Source organism: Acanthochromis polyacanthus, chromosome 19 (genome assembly GCF_021347895.1).
Source record: "Acanthochromis polyacanthus isolate Apoly-LR-REF ecotype Palm Island chromosome 19, KAUST_Apoly_ChrSc, whole genome shotgun sequence".
Taxonomy (NCBI): domain Eukaryota; kingdom Metazoa; phylum Chordata; class Actinopteri; family Pomacentridae; genus Acanthochromis; species Acanthochromis polyacanthus.
The window spans coordinates 2,939,446-2,962,388 of NC_067131.1; the positions used below are offsets into that span (position 1 = coordinate 2,939,446).

The following is a 22,943-nucleotide window of genomic DNA, read 5'->3' on the forward strand; positions in this document are numbered from 1 at the left end:
TTTTTTTTGCTGATTTTCACACAAGGAAACAGTATTTTTTGGTGCCTGTAAATGAGGACAACAGGAGGGTTAAAGTTGTCATTAATTACATTTTTGGCCTATTTTTGTGTAAATTTACACATTTTTTCTGCAGTTTTTCTAATCATTATCTGTATTTTACTAGATTTATCTTTCTTCCAGCCTTTATGCTGAGCTAACTGCAGCACACAGACACCACAGTGCTCCCAAACACAACACATTAAAGCTGAAACTAACACAAATTCTGCCACAATATCAGCCGTTCCTGGGCTTTAAATGCATCTTCGTTTGCTTCAGCTATAAAACTCCTTCCACCTCCTCCTCCTGCACACGCCAAAACAATTAGTCGAGGCTGCTTTAATTCCCTTATTACAGGAGAAATGCCTCGACTGTTGGGGATGTACTGAGGAGGTTTAACTGCCATAAACCGGTCGCTGGTCCGGTGCCAGGAAGGATCCCTCTCAAGGTCACGCTGCTTAATTTGAAAGCACTGCCACTTATACCTTTAAGCTTTTGGCTCTGGATGACTGCAATGTGTCACTGTGGGCAAATTCTTCTTCTTCTTCTTCGTCTTCTTTTTCGTCTTCTTTTTTGTCTTCTTCTTCGTCTTCTTTTTCTTCTTCGTCTTCTTTATCGTCTACTTGTTCGTCTTCTTGTTCGTCTTCTTTTTGTCTTCTCCTTCGTCTTCTTTTTCGTCTTCTTCTTCGTCTTCTTTTTCGTCTTCGTCTTCTTCGTCTTCTTTTTCGTCTTCTTTTTTTTCTTCTTCGTCTTCTTTTTCGTCTTCTTTTTGTCTTCTTCTTCGTCTTCTTTTTCGTCTTCTTTTTTTCTTCTTCGTCTTCTTCTTCGTCTTCTTTTTCGTCTTCGTCTTCTTCGTCTTCTTTTTCGTCTTCTTTTTTTTCTTCTTCGTCTTCTTTTTCGTCTTCTTTTTCGTCTTCTTCTTCTTCGTCTTCTTTTTCGTCTTCGTCTTCTTCGTCTTCTTTTTCGTCTTCTTTTTTTCTTCTTCGTCTTCTTTTTCGTCTTCTTTTTTGTCTTCTTCTTCGTCTTCTTTGTCGTCTTCTTTTTCGTCTTCTTTTTTTTCTTCTTCGTCTTCTTTGTCGTCTTCTTTTTCGTCTTCTTTTTTTTCTTCTTCGTCTTCTTCTTCGTCTTCTTTTTCGTCTTCGTCTTCTTCGTCTTCTTTTTCGTCTTCTTTTTTTTCTTCTTCGTCTTCTTTTTCGTCTTCTTTTTCGTCTTCTTCTTCTTCGTCTTCTTTTTCGTCTTCGTCTTCTTCGTCTTCTTTTTCGTCTTCTTTTTTTCTTCTTCGTCTTCTTTTTCGTCTTCTTTTTTGTCTTCTTCTTCTTCGTCTTCTTTGTCGTTTTCTTTTTCGTCTTCTTTTTTGTCTTCTTCTTCGTCTTCTTCGTCTTCTTTGTTGTCATCTTCTTTTTCGTCTTCTTTTTCGTCTACTTCTTCGTCTTCTTTTTCGTCTTCTTTTTTGCCGTCTTCTTTTTTGTCTTCTTCGTCTTCTTCTTCGTCTTCTTCTTCGTCTTCGTCTTCTTTTTCGTCTTCTTTGTCTTCTTTTTCGTCTTCTTTTTCATCTTCTTTTTCGTCTACTTCTTCGTCTTCTTTTTCGTCTTCTTTTTTGCCGTCTTCTTTTTTGTCTTCTTTTTCGTCTTCTTCGTCTTCTTTTTCGTCTTCTTCGTCTTCTTTTTCGTCTTCTTCTTCGTCTTCTTTTTCGTCTTCTTTTTTGCCGTTTTCTTTTTTGTCTTTTTTTCGTCTTCTTCGTCTTCTTTTTCGTCTTCTTCTTCGTCGTCTTTTTCCTCTTCTTCTTCAGTTGCTTTGTTTCCTAACGCACGCTCTTGTGATGAGGTGATTTCGTTCCTTTCACTGTAATAAATTTGCATTGTGAGTGTCGGAGGACCTGCGGGGAAGCTGCGCTCGCATGCGCCGTCATGCGCTGTAAATGTGATCTGAATAAAGAAGAAGACAATTACAGGAGCTTTGGGGGGAAAACGTGCATTTGATAGGGGAAGTTTAGCATCAAACAGAGAGAAAACACTGCGAGTAAACTGCCGCCTGTGTGCTCAAATCTGGATAAATCCTCTTTTCAGGAATAAAATCCATCAGTTACACGTGTTTGTTCGTCATAAAACTTTATCTGTCTTAACTTTTCGCTTCCTGACAGACAGATTTTAAAGCTCTCCAGGTTATTGCGCCGGGGGTTTGGGGAATATCGCGTCTAGGTAATCTTGATTAGGGCTGACAGTCCCTTTACACTGTCAACATGCTATTTTTAACCAGCTCATTGCACATTATTGCCCTCAGGGAACCCCGATCCCGTTTTATCTGCAGCCCTCCCCGAACATTTCTGATTATTAAAACATGCATTTAAGGTTATCAGCATCCATCTCTGCCTGCACGGGTCTGGATTCATCCCGTACGTGTTTACCCTTTTCTCTTTGCTTTCATCCATTTGGAGTGTCTAAAAACCAAAGCAGCAGCTGAAGTCTGTGAAATGCACGCCGCAGAGATGCAAAGTTAGAACAAAATGCAATAAAAAAATGTTGGAAACTGTGAAAATCTGCTGCAAGAGTGCCAGAAAAAGTAAGTTTAAAGAAGAAATGCATCATAAAGATGTTATTTACTTGGAAATCACAGTTTACATGAGCTAATAAATCCACTTTACACCCTAATATTGTATGAATAATTACAGAGCAGCTGTTTTCCAGAGATTACAAGTGAAGATACACTCACAACAAACAAACAAACAAATAACTAATTGTTTCATTCTGCATTTATCTGTAAAATTTCAGTTTTAATCTGTGACAAAAATGTTTTAATTTACATATTCTGTAAAATTTAAGTTTCTGAAACTGAATTTATGCACAATAATACATTTATAATCCATTAAATTGAGTTTAACATCTGTTTTGCCATCATTCTAACATAATTAAACAATATTTCATCGTAATTTTCTTGTTGAGAACATTAAAATAATGATTTGAAAATAATCTAACATTTTTTCATTCTTTAATTTAGATTTTTTTTTCTGTCAAATACACTCAAATATATTTAAAATTGGGATTTTTAGCCAATTTAAATACAGTAAAAATAATGAATTTTTGTGGTCAAACTCATTAAAAGAATGAATTAATATTTGTCAAAATCCAGACTGTTAATGTGGACGTTATTTACAGTTTTTTAACAGTCAACATGCAAATTAATACTTTATAAAAATCATATTATCACATTGTCTAGATGTTGTCTGCAGTTTTACACAACATAAATATTTAAGTTTTATCCTCAGTAATTACAGGTCACCTTGTAAATTAATACACTTTTTTAGCAAAACAAGGAAAATCTGTAAAATCACTAAGAAAAAAAATGCATTTTTTAAGTTACTAATATAAATAAATTTTCTTCCAAATAAAAATAAATGTATGTTTTTTTAAAAAAGAAAAAGGGTGTATTTTTGCTGATTTAAATAAGGCAAAGAAAAAAACTTACAGATTAGTAAGTACATACCTTTTTATGCAGTTTTTCTGATCATTGTCTGTATTTTAAATAAATGGAGAAAATCAGAAAAAAGTAGGAGCCTATTATGTGAAAAATACAGCTGATAAATGTGAAAAATACTTTAAAAACTAACCAGGAGGGAGCCTGACTGCTTCTGGATGTCGACATCTTTCCAGCTTGACCTGAAATCTGACTTTCTTCATAAAACCGGTGAAATGTGTCCCAGTAGAAGGTGTTTATGGACCCGAGGAGGCGACCCTCCTCAGGTCACCGTCAGATCTGTCCGAATTCCTGAGAAGTGTTTTGAATCGGGACCGAGGCTTCACCGGCCCGACACATCTGGACGTGATGCCCCTGCTGATGCTGACAGGAAGCCTGACCCGGAGACCAAATCATCTCCCAAACCTGCTGTGAATCCTTTATGTGGCAGCAGCTCCGGTCGCAGCAGTCTGCTAACGAGTCGGGAGGCAGAACCGAGTCGCGGTCGAATCGGCGTCAGCAGCTCACCTGTTCTCCTGCAGACGGCTGCTGGCGTCAAACGGCTTCATCTCCACAGGCCGTCGCCGCCTTCAACTTTAAATTGGCTCATTTGCAGAAGTGCAGCTCCGCTCTGGTTCCCTGACAGACTCCATTGCCTTCATCTTAGCAGATGATAGATGTGAAACGACAAATGTGAAATCTGTTACAGATTATTTAATTTCTGTCCTGTGCTCCGACGCAGCGGCCCGGCGTGGAAAAATGTGATTTTCCTCCTCATTTGTCAGCGCCTTCACTCCGACCCGTCGCTTCATCCAGCAGTGAGGAAAATAAACACCCTCATTTAACCCCCCCAGCACCAAACACTTTCTGACTGTTTTTATTTGCTCCTGTCACATTTTTAGTCATGATTTACCTCAGTATAAAGTCCTGAACCTCGATGGAGACAGAACATCTGTGTTTAGAAGGAGTGAAACCTTCTGTGCTGTCATGTTGCTCTAAACCAGGAGGTCAAACTCATCTTAGTTCAGTGGACCAGATCACAGCATAATAACCTAGAAATAACCACAACTCCACATTTTTCCTTTGTTTAGTGCAAAAAAGTACATTCTGAAAATGGTCACATTTAAGGAATTATCTTTTAACCAAACATCATGAACAACCTGAAATTTCTGAAGAAGAATAAATTCAGTTTCAGCAACTTTCAGCCTCAGTTTATCATTTCCAATTAAAGAATTGGACAAATAAGACCAAAAGCAAGACAAAATATTACAAAAATGAGAGGTAAAATGACAAGAACAAGACATAAAATGACAAAAAGTGAGACAAAAGACACGAAACAAAACAATAAAGAGACAAAAAATAAACAAAGTTACAAAGCCACAAAAAACCAACGATAAAAACGAGACAAAAAATTACACAAATGAGTCCAAAAGTGACAAAAGCAAAACACAAAATGACAAAAATAAGACAATTTTCTGTGTAATGTTCGTCTTTGTCAATCATCAAAATGTTCAAAATCCGTTATAAAGTGAAAAATAAACACATACACAAACCTAAAACAAACAATAATGCAAATTATTCTTCACCAGAATCTCATAAAAACACTTTTATTCTTGTCATTTTTGAGCCACTTACAGAGGAGTGTAGGTCCAATCACTGGAGCATCTACGAGTTAAATAAGATTTCTACACGTTTATATTGCTGGAAGATAAATGAGAAAGGAGCTTTTTTTTGTTTCTGGATGTTGACAGACTCTCAGAAAGCTAGAAATTGGAGGGTTTTTTTCTGTTTTGCCATTTTCTGGCTCTGAAAAATGGTGCAATTTGGGTGATTCTTTTCAAACGATGACACATCTTTGAGAGGGTTCAAAGACAAAAACGTTAAAAAACATCTTTTTATGCTTCAGCCCTTCTTCTTCGGGAGCTTCTATGATAATGTGGATGTTGAAATGTTGGAGAAACTCCGGCTGAAGGCAGGTCGCTGGTTAACAAGCGGAGTTCCTAAACGTAAAGAATACTAAGAGTTCCTGTGCGGAGGGGTGGTAGACCGCCCTGACAGCAAACGTGTGAAAAATCACAGCTTGGTGGACTACCTCTAATGATATCTGTCCCTATTAGACTCAAAAAGCAAGAAAAGGTCACGGCGAAGCTGCGAGTCGAGCAGGAATCTGATGTTTCCCTTGAAAAAAAACGAGAAGAGAAATGATTCCGCCTGAAAAAGAGAATAAAACATGAGGAAAAAAATCCAAAAAGAGTGTCTTTGTCTTTCGGTCACGACTCTCTCTTTGTCTTTTTCTTTTGTCTGTGCAGATAACGTCTACAGGAAGTGTCTGGCCAACGGGACCTGGGCGCTGAAGGGGAACTACTCCATGTGTAAGGCCATCCTTCACGAGGAGGTGAGACGCCGTTGATCGCTGTTTCCTGATGAATCTGGATTTTTTTGTGAAGCAACAACGGCAAAGTCGGTGGTGGAGGAAGCCGTTTGTGTCTTATAGAATCTACAGCAGCGAAGTCAAACTCATTCTAGTTCAGGTTCAACATTCGGCCCAGTCTGATCTCCAGTAACCAGTAAAATCACAGAAAAATAACCCATAAATAACCACAATTTTCTTTTGTTTTAGTGCAAAAAAGTACATTCTGAAAGTGTTCATATTTAAGGAATTATCTTTTTACAAAACATCGTGAATAAGCTGACGTTTCTTAAGGAAAATAAGTTCAACTTCAGCAACATTCAGCCTCGGTTTATCATTTCCACATTACAACTTCCAGATCACAGAGTGTCGACAAAGGAACACAACGTTTAGTCACAGATATCTGGAACTGAACGATATATAGGATTTTACTTTATCATTAAAATGACAAAGGTCAGACAAAAAAAAGACAAAAAAAAAAAAAATTACAAAAAATATGACACAAAGTGAGAAAGAAATAGACAAACGACACAAGGGAGACTAAAAAAAGACACAAAATGACAAAACGAGACAAAAAATAACGAATAATGTGAAACACAAAATGACAAATATGAGACTAAGAACACGAGTGAGACAACAAGGAAACACGAAGTGACAAAAATGAGGGGGAAAAAAGCGGCAAAAACAGCAAATGACAAAATCAGACAAAAAACAGGACAAAAAACAACAAAGACTAGACAAAATTTTACAAAAATGAGACACAAATTGGCAAAAATAAGAAACAACGTGACAAAAACATGAAACGAATGTTAAAGTCAAACAGAAAACAGGACAGAAACAACAAAAACAAGACAAAATGTTACAAAAATGAGACACAAATTGACAAAAAATTAAACAACATAAAATTGACAAAACATTTGACAAAAAAAGTTACAAAGCGACAAAAAAGTGGACAAATGACAAAAATGAGACAGAAAATTACACAAAACGACAAAAACGACACACAAAACAATGAATAAAGTGAAACACAGAATGACAAAAATAAGACAAAAAACACAAGCGAGACAACAAGGTAACAAAATGGCAAAAACAAAAAACATGAGACAAATGGCAAAAGTCAGACAAAAAAAATGCAAAAAAAAAGAACTAAACACACTTCAAAATATGACAAAAATGAGACACAAAAAGACAAAAGAACAATCTAGGATTTCACTTTATGATCAAAACATTTTGTCATGGTCTAGAAATGATTCTAAATTTATAGTTTTACTAATTTACAACCTGCAGTTGATGTCTTCTCTGGGATTTTTACACTTTGAGGACCGGATTGGACCCTCTGGAGGACCACTTTTGGCCCGCGGGCCTCATGTTGGACACCTGTGGTCTGCAGTGATTCAGGGTTAGGAGCTGAAAGACAAACTAAAAATACAATCAGCCCGAGAGCACCACCGGAAGGGATCTGGAGGCACAAAGGATGTTTTCAGAGTTGTGGAGAACTGGCTGCTTTGGTTCGTAGGCGGACTTTTGAAATCTGCTTCACACCTGCAGCTGTTTCATCCTCTGAGCGCAGAAAAATCTTTCATTCCTTCTAATTCCTCCAAAGAAAGCGGGGCAACCGATCGGCCGTTATCCTGCAGCGACTGGAGCGAGTTGTGAAAACACTGCTCTAGATTTTTATCCATCCACATCGGCCAGTTGTTTGTTTGTTTGTTTATTCACTAGAAGCCTCCACCTGGGCGGCCTGCATTGTGATTGTGATGGGCGCTCGCGTTAATTAGATCGAGATAAAGCGCCGGGATGGAACACGCTGACCCAAATCAGCCGCTAAACAATTAGAGCGTTTTCTGTATGTAGAGGGAAAAAAAGAGATGAAATGACAAAACGGCAACATGCGCTTCAGTGTGGTTGTTCTGCTTTGTCAGGCCATCTGCTCACGCTAAATATTCAGCGGTGGAGGTTCTGTATAAATTATGATCTACGTTTAAGGTTTCCGTCATTAGCAGAGAGCAGTCTGAGTCCTTATTCTGCGTTTAAAAGGAAATACAGAAGAATACTCAACGATTTCAAGGCTTTTTTCTCTCTGCTGCACAAATGTTAAGCATTAAATCAGCTTGAAATGTTCACTGCCATTCAACAGTTTCTGGTCAGCCAGGCATTTCCATGTTTTCCATGAAAACTCACACGTTTATCCATGTGCTGACATAAAGGCACAAGGTTATTCTTTTGGGGGGGGGGGGGGGGGGAGGTTTTCTTTCAAAAATAAGGACATTTCTAAGTGAAGCCAAACTTTTGAACTGTAGTGTAAATGAGTTAAAGTTGCTCTATTTTAATTAAAGTTGCTCTGTATTAATTATTACCTCCGCCAAGGAGGTTATGTGACACCCGGCGCCTGTCTGTCTGTCTGTTAGCAAGATAACTCAAAAACGCCTGGGCAGATTCACATGAAATTTTGAGGGGATGCAGACTATGGTAAGAGGAAGAGCTGATTTAATTTTGGTGGAAATCCGGAAAGGATCCTGGATTCTGGATCACTTTGAATTTTTTAGTATGTGGTCCAAAATATGACAAAAACATCATAGGTTAGTATGTCATCCAACAAATTGGAGCAAGGTGTCCAGATAGCTCAACTGGTTAAGAAAGTGATTCGTAAACAGAACTGTGTCAGAGACGCAGGTTTGATTCCAGCTCATGATCCTTTACTGCATGGGTTTCCTGTTTTCCTCTCTATCCTTGGAGGAGGTCTGCACTCTGAGTGCTTTTCTAGTTAAATTTGCTCTGCATTAGTTAAAGTTGCTCTGTATAAATTAAAGTTGCTCTATATTAGTCGAAGTTGCTCTATTTTAAAGTTGGTCTGTATTAGTTAAAGCTGCTTTATTTTAGTCACAGTTGCTTTATATTAAATAAAGTTGCTCCATATTAAAGTTGCTCTATCTCAGTTAAAGTTGCTCTATAGTAATTAAAGTTGCTCTATAGTAATTAAAGTTGTTCTAAATGAGTTAAAGTTGACCTACACTACTGTTCAAAGTTTGTGGTCACTCAGATAATTCCATGTTTTCCATGAAAACTCCCACTTTTATCCATGTGCTAGCATAACTGCTACAACCATCAATGAGCCTTTCAGCACCATTAGCTAACACAATGTAGCATTAGAACACAGGAGTGATGGTTGCTGGAAAAAATCCACCTCTGAGGACTTATCAGGACTTATCCGTCAGAAATGATCCAAGGAACAACTGATTAAACTGTGGGGGTGTTTCTGAGTCCCATTGATTCCTGCCGCCTGCTACATATTGAGGTCACATGATCCGGTATCCGTACATAACGCACACATGAAGAACACACGCCTGTGCACAGAGCAAAGTAATTTTTTGAGGGTACATCTGTATTAAATGGACACATTCTATGTTGCTGTGATTTCTGATCATCAATAACTAATAAATAAATGCTGCATTTCTGACAATTTTGAGGGCTGTGCTCTCTGAGTGCTTTTCTAGTATTTAGATTGGGAAAACTCATTCACTGGGAGGCCTGTACCGCCAACAATGGCATCAGAAATCTGCCAAAATTAAACTCAGATGAACGTTTGCAAAACTATCACCGTCAGTGTGGCCTTTCACAAAATCAAACATTATTATTTTTTGTGTCTTTTTCTATTCAGGGGGAATAAACAAACATTAATGAGCACGGCTGAACAATTCACTGAAAAAAAATCAGACGTGTAGGCGACGAATCCGACGCCTGAGAAAAGATTGCTGCTCTCCAGTTCCAATTTAATTTCAAACGTTCTGTGGAGAAAGTTGACAGTCTGTGCAATCATTGAGATATTGATTAAATGTTGATTCCATGCCACTTTCTATTTCAACACATAAATTGCGAGAGCTTTTGAGCTCATAACAACCTTCCTACCGATGAATCAATGTTCCAGCATGTTAGATTCATTCAAAGCGAAACCAAAAGGTTTGTTTTTATTGCTTTATAAAGCGTTTTAAGAACAATATCCGTCAGAGGAATCAATTTATTGTCAATTTTGTTAATTCAGTCGTAGCTGGAAGTAAGAAAAATCTAAAATATCACCGGTTTTATCTCCGTACTGAAGGCATGTATTAGGTTACCGGCTACAGTCATTTGTACTTTATAGATCTGTGAAGATGAGAAAACAGTGTTTGGACTGAAAGACTTCATTTTTTTCCAGACTTTCTCTGGGTCTGATGTCTAATCGATGCCTGCAGAAAATGGATATAGAGTGTCTGACCTTTTAAAAATGTGTGTTTGATTTTTTCTTTCTTTCTTTCTTTCTTTCTTTCGTGGCCGTGAAATAAATCACCAGGTGGCAGCAGCAGAGTGACTGACATCAGGGGAGAAAAAAAGACGGACTTGAAGTGGTTTCTCTTAAAAGTTCAGCCAGTATTGAACCGGAAATCCAGCGGCTCGGTCGGGCAGAAAGACTGATTAGACAGAGGAAGAGAAGAAGCCCTCATTTCCTTTGGGTTCTAGTAGAAAGTTAGCGACTTTATAAAGTTTGCTTTCGACGTTTCCCGGTTTTTCCGAGGCTGGTGGTAAATCTTCTTGTTGTCCAACTCCTCCTGTTCTGTTCTTTTAAGATTAACTCAACACTCTGCTGTGCATTTTAAATCCTCCTGTTTACTTGATTAATGTCAACCAGCCCAGCACCAGTCACTGAAAAGCAGCAGTGATTCATGTTTTTTAGGTCTCTGTTGATGCAGGCATGTTCATCTGCATCAATCAGCCACATTAAGACCACCAGCAGATACAGTGAATGCTTTGGTTATCTCGTGACAATGCCTCCTATCCGTGGATGGGATAAATCAGGCAGCAAATAAAGAGTCGGTTCATGAGGTTGATGTGTTGGAAGCAGGAAAAACAACAGACGGTTATACCAGACAGGTTGTGGCAACAAAAAGCAACTCTAATCACAAAACATTCCACAGAAATTGGCAGGGAAACAACTGGAAGGAGGCCGTAGAATCCCCATGAAGAATGGTCCACAAAAGAGATCCAAACCATAACCAGGGGAAGAATCCAATCCAAGAAACATATTACCATGTAAACAGGGGCATGAGGGAAAAAAATGAGGGAAAATACACAGAGAGAAGACATACAACAACTAGAGACAAAAGGAAAAGGATCTTTAAAAACACTACAAACAAAACTAAAGTCCATGACAATCAAAAAGGAGGGAAAACACTAGGGCTGGAATATTCGGATACCAAAATTAATATCCAGATACCGCCGTAGCGAATATTCGGGACATTCGGGTCCAGTCCTAGAAAACACATGAAGGACGACATAAAACAATTAGCTAAGCACAAGGAAATGTATCTTTTTATGTAAAAGAAAAACTATTAAAACAAAGAAAGACCACGATAATCAAAAAGGAGGGAAAATACACAAAGGGATGACGTAAAACAATTAGGAAGCACAAGGAAAGGGATCTTTTTTTTAAAAGAAAAGAAAACCGCTACAAACAAAACTAAAGATCGTGACAATCAAAAAAGCAGGGAAAACACACAAAGGGATGAACTAAAACAATTAGATAAGCATGAGGAAAGGTATCTATACTTCAAAATGAAAAATTAAAACCAAAGACCATGACAGTGAAAAACCATGGAAAAACACACAAGGGATGAACTGAAACAATCAGATAAAAATGAGGAAAATTACCTTTTTTTTAAAGGAAAAGAAACACCACAAACAAAACCAAAGACCATGACAATAAAAAGGAGAGAAAACACAAAGCAAAGATGTAAAACAACTAGAGACACAAGAAAATTGATCTTTAAAAACACAAGGAGGGAAAACACTCAAAGGGGGCAAAGTGAAACAATTAGATAAACACGAGGAAATGGATCCTTAATTATAAGAGAAAACAACAAACAAAACCAAAGACCGTGACAATAAAAAAGGAGGGAAAATGTACAAAGGGACAAACTAAAACAATTAGATAAACAAGAGGTAAGGTATCTCTATTTATAAAAGAAAAATTACAAGCAAAACCAAAGACCATGACAATAAAAAAGGAGGGAAAATGCATAAAGGGACAAAGTAAAGCAATTAGATGAACATGGGGAAAGTGATGTCTTTTTAAAAACAGAAAAAGTATTAACAAAACCAAAGATCATGACAATCAAAAAGGAGGGAAAATGCACAAATGGGCAAAGTAAAACAGTTAGGTAAGCACAAGGAAATAGATCCGTAATTGTCAGAGAAAAACTACAAACAATATTAAAGGCCGTGATAATAAAAATAAGGGAAAATGCACAAAAGGATGAGCTAAAACGATCAGATAAACACGAGGAAAGGTATCTCTATCTATAAAAGAAAAGCTACAAATAAAACCAAAGACACGGCAATTAAAAAGGAGGGAAAAGTTTGTAAGTTTGTTAAACACCTGCAGCATCAAACAGCAGAAGGATCTATATGAGCATCTCTAAAACACCACAACATTTAAATTATCCCCGTCATGGAGACAGGATGGATCAGGATCTTCACATAGCAGCCGTCCTTCAGTTTAGTTTTTATCCCCATTATAAGAGTATTTTTATTTTGCTGTAGAAGTTAGATTATTATCACACATTAACAGAATTTCTGAACAGCTCGGTGAGCTTTTCGTTTAGATTTTTACATCCCTGAATGTTCTGTCCAAGCTCACATGTATGACAGATGTGACACACGTGCTGCAGCTCTCTCCATCGCTGCGGTGGGTTTGTCTGAATGAAGCTGTGAAGATCATTAAAAGAGACTCGTGTCCTAATAAATGCTGGATGCCGGCAGCACATTTACGCTTCTCATGTCTGTAAAACGGCCTTCAGATGAGGATTGATCACTTTTTATGAGCAATGAGGGCAGAAAACCAGCAAATTCCACAGAATCCACGCATTTCATCTCATCACTGCTGACTCCTAGTGTCATTACTCATCATTTCTTTACGTTTTTTCCTTTTACAGGGCAACTCTGTAGAAAATGACCAACACATTCTGCTGTTATAGCAGGTCGTGTTTGTCCTGGTAGTTTGCTGCTTGTGTTTGTTTTATTTACGGAGACAAAACACCAGCAGGAGAAAAACTCCCGTGTGATCGCAGCGCGTTTAATTAAAGTTTGCTTCCCTTTATTATTTCATTTCTCTTGCTCGACACGTTCGCAACAAATCAAACGCGGTTTATTCGGCAGCTACACCTTCTTTAAACAAATGCGCTCTAATGCGGCGGTAAATCTTCGCGTCATGAAGGTCGTTAATCGGATTCATGATCATTCTGCAGGAAGCGCTTCGCATGCCAACCTTTATTGATCTAAATGTGGTTGACACAATAACAGAAACACCCAGGGGTGGAGTCCTATTTATTTAAGTATGCGTATAGAATTACCAGAACGTGGTTGGTTTGCGTATGTTAGTCAAGACAAACTGACCACATGATCAAATTTTAAACCCGTCATGAATACAACATCAGGTCTTCCTGCGGTAGCTCATTTATTTACAGAGGAAACCGCTTCCATCTAAAGGATTCTGTACATCTGGTCTCAGCGTCTTGTTGTCAAAGACTGCGAGCCAATGACCTAATGAAGACATTTCTGTAAAAAAATGTGTTGCAACTCATCTGATATTGGTTTTAAATGATCTGTACAGGCAAGAACATCGGATATGCATACACAAATTGATCAGATAGACACAAAACATTCCTGTGAAAACACACAAACTGAACACAGGAAGGAAAAACTACCACAAAAACACACAGTGACCACAAAAACAGCTAAAACTGCTGCAAAAACGCACAAAATATCCAGATATAAATGAAATAGTACAGTTAAGAGACACAAATTAACCACAATACAACAACTAAGGCCGTTTGCTTTTGCTGACTTTCTTCCTTTACATTTGCTTTAGATATAATTGGACCTTTTAGCATTTACCAGAAGTGAAAAAACATGAATTCAAACCTCTAAACCGTATAAAACGATCATTTATTGCTGATTTTTTTTTTGTGTTATACTGCTTCAGTTTTCCCTAGACGTCTCTAATAACCGCATGTAGATTACATCAGACGTTATTATCTTCTTTAGTCGCACAGATAGAAAGACAAAAGCTTTTTATTTGGATGCAACAAAACTAATCTGTGAGACTAAACCTTCAGTTTGATGCAGCGGCTGATATTCTGCAGATGAAATGTCTCTGCTCAGCGTTTGGTGTCCTGACGGCGATAATGGACTCGTTCCTGGTGCTGCTCTCAGTCAAATAAGCCCATTTTGTTATTGTAAAGTCGTGTTTTCAGCTTATTTATGATCTAACGTACATCTGAAGCATGCAAACCTCTTTACGCCGTGAAGGGATCGTTTTACTGGATGAAACAGACGAGTGATTGGAGCTTTTTACTGCACAATTTCTACAACCAAACTGTCCCTTTGTTTGCAGAAAGGCGGCGTTATTTTCTCTGCAGGCCATAAATAACGTCCGTGATCTTACCCTGAACCCAAACAAGTAGCTTTTGTTCCTTTATAACTTTAATAACTTCAACCACAGAGATGTGAGATCAGGAAAGAACTCATGATTTGTTTTGTAAAAATCATGAAATCCAGCCTCACAAATGTCCACCTAGCCGGTTTAAAGGCATATTAGTGTTAAAAACTGATAAAATTACAACATTTATTAGGACTTAAAGCTGTAAAAACTGAAAAAAGTTGCCTAATCTTCAGCTTTCTGACGGTCCTTGAACTACTCATCTGTGAGGTTTTGTTCCAAGAAAAAAATAAATCTGAGCTTTAAAAAATCATAAAATGTGATTCATTCACTTTATTCTACAAGTTTAAGTTTAATAATTCACTGAAAATAAATCTACTAATCAATAACTAGTCAGATTCCGTAAAAATAATTCTAAATATAAATAAAAATACTTACTTATACTTGATTTCTGGGCTGAAATACAGATTTGAGGTGCTTGTGCATCTATTTTGCTCCATTTCAGAATAAAATGTTATCATTTTTACTCCACCTTCATTCATTTTACAGCTAAATTCTAAACTATCTACATTTAATTTACATACAGATTTAATTTTACTGAATCTTAAATTATATTTCACTTCTTAAACTAACATGATAGTAAGCTGAATATTTTGGTTCGTTTACAGATGATGAAAAATAACTTTAGTATAAATAATTAAATAAAACTTACATATAAAATGGTGCTGAAAAGGACATGAGTAAAGTAGAATTCAGAATTTATTTCTACTCTTCCATCCATCGGCTCCTAATTAGACCGTTTCTGTTTTTCTTTCGTTACATTTACAAAAATCCTCTATTGTGTCTGAAAAACCACAAAAGTTACACCATTTACCAGAATCAGAAACTGTACAAACGGAAAGAATAGTTGGAGCTTCAACTTTCTGGCGGTCCTTGAACTACTCATCTGTGATGCTGGTTCCACTGGAAAACTGGGCAAAATCTAAGCTATTTGTTTTATTCTATGAGGTTTGTTTAAAAAGTCACCAAACGTAAATGATTTGCACTAACCTCATTCTGTAAAAAGCTAAAAATTCTGCCGTTCACGATGCAGCTCAGAAGGTCTGAGTGACTCAGCAGCCGCCAACGATCACATTATGAAATTCAGACTTTTTGACTGAACCAGGTTGAACGGCAGGCAGTGTAGACACAAATTAAAATGAAAGTTATAAAATATCTATAGCATGTAGAGTCTCCGGTTATTTTTCTAGCATTGGTAACACCTGGAAAAATGTTGTTAATGTTGATTGTGGGTTTTTTTCAATTTTTGTAAAATAAATAATCCCAAAAATGAAATTTAGTTTTTTCTTTTTTATGATTTATGGCACTCAAACCGTGTCATGCTGCACAGATGACTTTTCTACCTTCTCTCTACTTCTAGGCGTGCTTGTTCTGGTTCCATAGAGGTGCAGGACTTCATGTTTTGGTTAAAAAAAACGAGCCGTCAATGAGTAGAAATGTGGCAGAAACAAAAAAAAACAACAGAAGCTGCTTGTTGCCGGTGGATTAAAGTAGACTTGAGACCGTTCAAGCCGTTCTTTTCATTTTCCGTCCGTTCTAGGAGTCAGAATTACAGGAACGGCAACACTCTAAATCATGGCCGTGACCTTTCTCTGACCTCAGACGAGTCGTTTTTGTAGCTGAGAGAAATGAACTGAACTTTGACCACGGACGTGTCAAATCAGAAAAGACCCGAAATGGTTTGATCTGTTATGACCAGAAGAGATCCACACAGATGTCTGCATCTTACAGACAACCATGCAGATTTAAAAGAGAAGGGAAAGTCTCGTTGGTCGACTTGCTGCCGCTGCAGACGTACAAAGAGTTAAAGATTTGAGCCGCTGCACCAAAATGTGTTGAATGGACCAGATGACGTGGGCGGGGTGGGGATTAAATGAGCCCACATTTAATCTGAGCGTAGACACCAGTAGGTTACATAAATCCACTTACAGCACAGATTACTGCTGCTAGTCGGGGAGGAATCCGATCACAATGGATATCCAAGTGGCAGACTGTGGTCTCAGGCAGCGAGTTACTGGAAGATGTGTCTAAAATCTTCTCAGGAGGCCTCATGTGGAGAGCGTGAACGTTCAAAAGCCTCCCGCTGTTCATGTTTCACAGCCAGGAGTGAAGCCGGACGATCCCACCCTGGAAACTGAGCGATCTTCTTACATCAGTATGGATCTGTATGATTATTTAACCACTTCGTTAGTGTGCTGTTTAAGATCAGTTTGTATCTCCTGTTGGAAGATGTCAAAACAGCACAAATAAGATAAAAAAAAACAGCTGAAACTATCACCAGAAGAAAGTAAACTAATGAAAAATGATCACTTTTTGAGCAGAAAGATGCCAAAAATACCAAAGAGAGACACAAAATGACCCTAAAAATGCACCAAAAGACCATAAAGAGAAGCAAAATGACTACAAACGGACATGAAAAGATCACAAAAGAACACAAAATAGTCATAAAGAGTAGTAACACACCAAGAAACATGAAATGACCACAAAAAGACAGAAATATGAGACCAAAAATACAGAAAACTGATGACAAAGAAGTCAAAAATGACAATAAAAATTACTCTAAATGACCACAAACAGATACTGAATGGCCTCAAAATACACAAAATGACTACAAAGAAATTGAAAGCATTCTTACAAACTCTTGAAATGTCTACAAATACGCGTAAAATGACCCAAAATACACAAGATTCCTGCAAAGAGACACCAAAGAATCAAATAGACACAAAATAACCACAAAAAATATCTAAAATGACAACAACGTGACATCAAACGGCCACATAAACGCACAAAATGACCCTAAATGACAGCAAAGAGATGCAAAAATATGACGAGAAAGAGACGAAAAATAACCGTAACGAACAGGAGATGCAGAATGACAGCAGAGAAACATGAAACAGCTCTGAGGGATGCACAAAGGGAGATTTTTGTGTGTTTGTTGTCTGGCTGTGCTGCGATATCTGAAGTTCGTTTTTGTGATTTGGTTTTATTCCGACTCTCCTGCTGTGATGGTGAGCGGCCTGTTCCCGATCAAACCCTCAGCGGGAGTCGGCCCCAAAATTGGAAAATGAAAGAGGATTTTTTGTCTGTTAAGTGTCTTCTGCTATCAGGAAAAGATTTCTGCAAACCAGAAACAACCCGAAGCTTCATCTTGTCTTTATTTCTCTCTCTCTCTTTCTTTCTTTCTTCCTGCAGAAAAAAGGCAAGATGCACTACCAAATCGCCGTGATCATAAACTTCCTGGGTCACTGCATCTCCATGGTGGCTCTGCTCGTCGCCTTCTTCCTCTTCTTGTGCTTGAGGTAAGCGTCGGACTGCCGATAATCCCCGAGACATCCGTGATGTGACAGAGACGTCAGTGTTCTCCCAGATCCCGGGAGGTTCAAAGCGCCTCTCGTTCTTATTCACAAACCGTTTGGTCATGGGATGAAACCTTCGCCTATCTCAATCCCGCAGATGTAAAAGGGGTTTAGACAAAAACTAGGCCACGTTTCCCCCTCCACAAATGGGAATAATAGACCCGTCTCAGGGAAGGAAACCAAAACACGGAGGCCTGCTGGGACGGACAGGCGGAGGTGGAGAGCGTTTCCCTGACAAACTGGAAGAAGCCGAGCGTTAACGAGAGAAAGGTCTTAGCGCCCTCGACCGTTATCGATCGCCGGGACACCTCCGGGGAGTGAGAAAAGCGTGAAAGGGCATCGAGAGACGCAATGAGTAGAAGCTCTTATGGACGGCGTCTATGCAGAACCTGTGTTTGTGGGTTTGGAACGGCAGGGAGGACGAGTGGCGCCAGGCTGCAGGAGGAGTCCGGCGTTTTTATGACTCGCCTCCCCGACTGTAAGGAAACCGAGAAGCATTTAAGGGAAAGATGTCGCTGGCGTTGGGATGGAGAGGAAGGCCGGCAGAGAGAAGGAAAAGCAGCAGAAAGAGGAGCAAGAAAATATACAATGGCAACAAAGTGACATGAAACGACCACATGAATACACAAAATGACCTCAGAATCCATCCATCCATCCAACCATCTTCTTCCTCTTATCCGGGGCCGGGTCGGGGAGGCAGCAGGCGAAGCAGGTCGTTCCAGACGTCCCTCCCCCAGCAACGCTTTCCAGCTCTTCCTGGGGGATCCCGAGGTGTTCCCAGGTCAGACAAGATACATAATCCCTCCAGCGAATTCTGGGTCTACCCCGGGGTCTTCTCCCAGACGGACGTGCTCGGAAAACCTCCAAAGGAAATCTCCCTGGAGGCGTCCAAATCAGAATCTCAAAATCTACTTAATGACTGCAAAGAGACACAAAACGGCAGCAGAGATGTCAAATGAATACACAAAGCTACAAGATGTTCAAAAAGTGACACGAATGCATACAAACAATGACAAAAATCAAAAATAACCATAAGAAATATTCAATATCACACAAAATTGCCCTTTACTACAGCCAGAAACCAAATAAATAGAAAAAGTTACAAAGTTTCAACTCTCCAACAGTCCCTGAACTACTCATCTTACCCCCACAGCCCACTAGTGTCTTTAAAAGGCATGTTATGTTTTTTAAAAATTGCACTGTTTATCACAGCCAGAAACTGTGAAAGCAGAGAGATATAATAAAAATGTAAGTAGCAGAGCAGCCATTTGTTTCCAGTAGAATTATGCTAGTTCTACACACGGATTCCAGGTTTTTTTATGTTTTTTTCCATTATTATTAATATTTCTGGCATGATAGCTGTGTAGTTCTGCACAGAAGTCCCTTTACTTTTACTCATGGTAGTTCTGTTTCCGTAGAGGATTTTGGAGAAAAACAAGCCCACAATGGAGGTAAAAAAAAATATGTGACAGGAGCAAAAAGAAACAGAAAACCTGCGTCGGGTTCAGAGGGTTAATGCTACCTTCATTACAGAAGCGCAGGAGCCTCCTAGATAATCTAACGTCTGCAGCGGTGAGGTTTAAATATATCTTAATGCCCTGTGATTTATCATATATTGTGCTTTTTTCCATTTATCTCCTCTTTAACTCACCGACCGGCTTAAATATCAGAAGCAATTTACGGTTTCGAAAAGACGGAGCGGATCCGAGGAGGAGCTGAGCAGCCTGACCTGAGGATAAATTAGCCTGAATAGACTCGAACAGAGAGAGGACTGCAGCAGCAGCACGATGAGCTATCAATCAGTTAACCGCTTCCTTCCTGGAGGTCCCTGCTCTGAGACCACCGCACCGTCATTAAAGCACAATTTGCTGCCATTTTTTGGAGGTTGCTGAGGGCAGCACATTCGGTAAAGAGGCCTCCTGGTGCTGCTGTGACTAAAATGGATGGAGCGCTGTGGTGCTTATTTTCTGTTGAATCAAACTTGGTGCAGTCAAAGTATCGGTAGCACCAAAATACTGTTTAATCCACAGTTTTGATCAGGCGAAAATCAAAAGGCAGTGTTTTCTAGTTTCACTCGGGCCTGGCTGTGGAGACACAGAAACATACTCTGTTTAAAAATTCTATCTGAGCTTCTCCGTAAAGCCCAGTGGAGTTCCTTTTGACTTCACACAACTGTGGCGCCGTTACAGACTGAATGTGCAGATGTTTTATTTCAGGTGGAAATTTAAAAAAAACAAAAAAAGCACTCAGAGAGGGCAGTCCTCCTCCAAAGCTGCTCATTCCTTCCTATGACAGTGTCAGTAATGCTCCATTTCTGTTAATGTTATTATTGATGATCAGCATGTAATGTGACCATTTAATATAAATGTACCCACAAACTAAATGACCTTACACTGAGCACAGGCATGTGTACGTTATGTATGGATACTGAATCACGTGACCTAAATATGTGTAAATTACTCTCATAAAGGTCTGTTGATCATTTCATCGCTTTTTGCAAGGCTTTGTTTAGTTAGTGTTAAAATAACCGCTTCCTCCATGCTTTTATTTTGAAGGCATATATTTTTTTAATGGTACAGGCTTTTATCTTGGCACCACTCCAGCGACACAGGAAGTGTTCATCTAAGAAGCAGTTTCTTGACATGAGGTAGATCATGGCAAAAATTCACGCAAGGATGGAAGGAAAACTCAGAAACAGCCCCACAATTTGATCAATTATTTCTAGTTTCATTTCTGATGGATAAGTCCTGATAAGTCCACAGCCGTGGATTTATAACAGGATCACAATCATGTGACCATCAGCCAAAAGGTTTTGGCAAGTTTTCAGAAATTTGGGGAATTTTTTTGCTGAATTTTTGGATTTTTTCAGACAGTGAAACGATATTTTTTGGTGCCCATAAATGAGGACAACAGGAGGGTTAACGCCCTGTCTCCATTAAAAGACTCTCTCGTGTTAAAATGACAACAGATTTCCTCAAAGTAATCTCTGATTATTAAAAATATACAACTTTAAATAAATTATTGGATAAGTATTCACCTCCTTCAAATCAATCTTTAGTAGATCCTCCTTTTTTGTGCAGGTACAGCGTTGAGCCTGTACAGATGTTTCTCAGTTAGCCTGCACATGTGGACGCTGCAGTTTTACCCCATTCTTCTTTGCAAGAATGTGCACAAACAGCATGAGGTTGTCCTCCAGGAATTCCTGATGTATCATCTTACCCCCTGCCTTTACAAGCCTCTCCCCACATAATGATGCTGCCACCACCGTGCTTCACCATGGGAATGGTCTGTTTGTGATCCAGCTGACTTTAAGGTCTTCTGGTGAACTCTAGTCCAGATTTAATGTGAGACTTTTTAAGCAGTAGCTTCCTCTTCTTTGCCTCTGTCTCGTAAAGCTTTGACACGGAAGACATGGAAGTCGTAGGTGTCTTGACGGCCTCCCTCTCTAGTCTCTTTCTTGCAGTTTTTAAGAACAGCCGCTCTCGGCAGATTTACACGTGCGTCATATTTCCTTCATGACTTATTGATGGATTTAACTCTACTCCAGGAGATATTCAGTGACCTGGAAGTCTCGTATCCAACCCCAGACTAATGCTTCTCACTGACCTTTTTCTTGGAGTGTTCTTTAGTCTTTATGGTGTAGTTCTATCCAGTATACGGATCCACCAGCGACTTGACCTTCCTGATACAGATGTCTTTATGACACATTCACTCCCACAGCTGATCTTTATTCTACTGTGTGACTTCTAGCCCTAATCTGTTGATAATTTAGATGAGTCACTTTAAATGGGGTGTGCATCCTTCAGTCAACTACTGCTGGAAATCTGTTTTCACTTTGACATGAAAGAGTCTTTTTTTTGGTAAATTCTAATAGCCTTATTAAATTGACCCTGATTCAGTGCTATAAAGCAGGGGTGTCCAACATGCGGCCCGTGGGCCAAAACCGGCCCTCAAAGTGTAAAAATTACTGAGAAGACATTAACTGCAGATTGTAAATTAGTAATACTATAAATTTAAAATAATTCCTACACCATGACAAGTTGTTTTGATACTAGATTGTTCATGGCTCTTTTGTCGTTTTTTGTCTAATTTTTCGAATATTTTATGTTTTGTTGTTTTTTTTTCTTTTTTGTCTCTCTTGTGTTCTGTGTTTATTTTTGTCATTTTATTTCTCATTTTTGTCATCTTTGGTCTTGTTTGTGTCATTGCTGTCATTTTTTGTCCAGTTTTTTTCATTTTGGAACTTTTTGGGCAAATTTTATGTCCTTTTTTTGTTTTGTTTTATGTTTTTTTGTCATTTTGTTGCTAGCTTTGATCATTTTGTGTGTCATTTTTATAATATTTTGTCTTGTTTTTGTTTGTTTTTTTGTCAGACATTTGTCATTTTGATCATAAAGTAAAATACTCTATTATTCAGTTCCAGATATCTGTGACTAAATGTTGTGTTTCTTTGTAGACACTCTGTGATCTGGAAGTTGTGATGTGGAATCGAGAAACTGAGGCTGAATGTTGCTGAAATTGAATTTGTTTTTCTTAAGAAGTTTCAGGTTGTTCATGATGTTTTGTAAAAAGATAATTCCTTAAATGTGAACTTTTTTTGCACTAAAACAAAGGAATCATTTGGAGTTGTGGTTATTTATAGGTTAACATGCTGTGATTTTACTCTTGTGGATCACTTCAGATCAAATTGGGCTGAATGTGGATCCTGAACTTAATGAGTTTGACACCTCTGCTACAAAGCAACAAAAAGGGAAAACTTTCAAGTGAGAGAAATCTTTCCTTCAACTTGTTTGTCATGTCAACCTAAAACTTCTCCATTTCTCACTTCTCTATAGAGTTTAAATCCTCCCCCTCACTTCAAAACGTAGTTTCCTCCTGCGGTGTGATCAGAGCTGATACCGCAAACACCCTCTTTAATCCTGAACGTATTGAAACGGATCCGCGGTGGTAAAATGAGATGCTTATCTAGTGGTGTGGAAACAGTGGCCCTGCAGCGGAAAAAATGACCCTCTCAAAACAAGAAAAAAAACTTATTTCAAAGAACTTTTACCTTGAAATAAAGTGGAAAAAATCTGCCAACAGAACAAGTGAAAACTGGCTTGGTAAGATTTCTTGAAATAAGATCTGATATTTAGAATACTGAGATCTTAAAATTAGCTGG

The 22,943-nt window shown here is 38.5% G+C and overlaps 1 protein-coding gene across 1 annotated transcript in view; it reads left to right on the plus strand.

Annotated features, from left to right (window-relative positions):
- Positions 1 to 22,943, plus strand: part of LOC110961312 (corticotropin-releasing factor receptor 1-like) — a 110,295-nt gene that overhangs the window by 39,854 nt on the left and 47,498 nt on the right. Inside the window, exons 5-6 of the mRNA XM_022208882.2 lie at positions 5,796 to 5,881; positions 17,619 to 17,725. Of these exons, the coding sequence (XP_022064574.1) occupies positions 5,796 to 5,881; positions 17,619 to 17,725 (193 nt within the window). The remainder of the gene's footprint in view (positions 1 to 5,795; positions 5,882 to 17,618; positions 17,726 to 22,943) is intronic.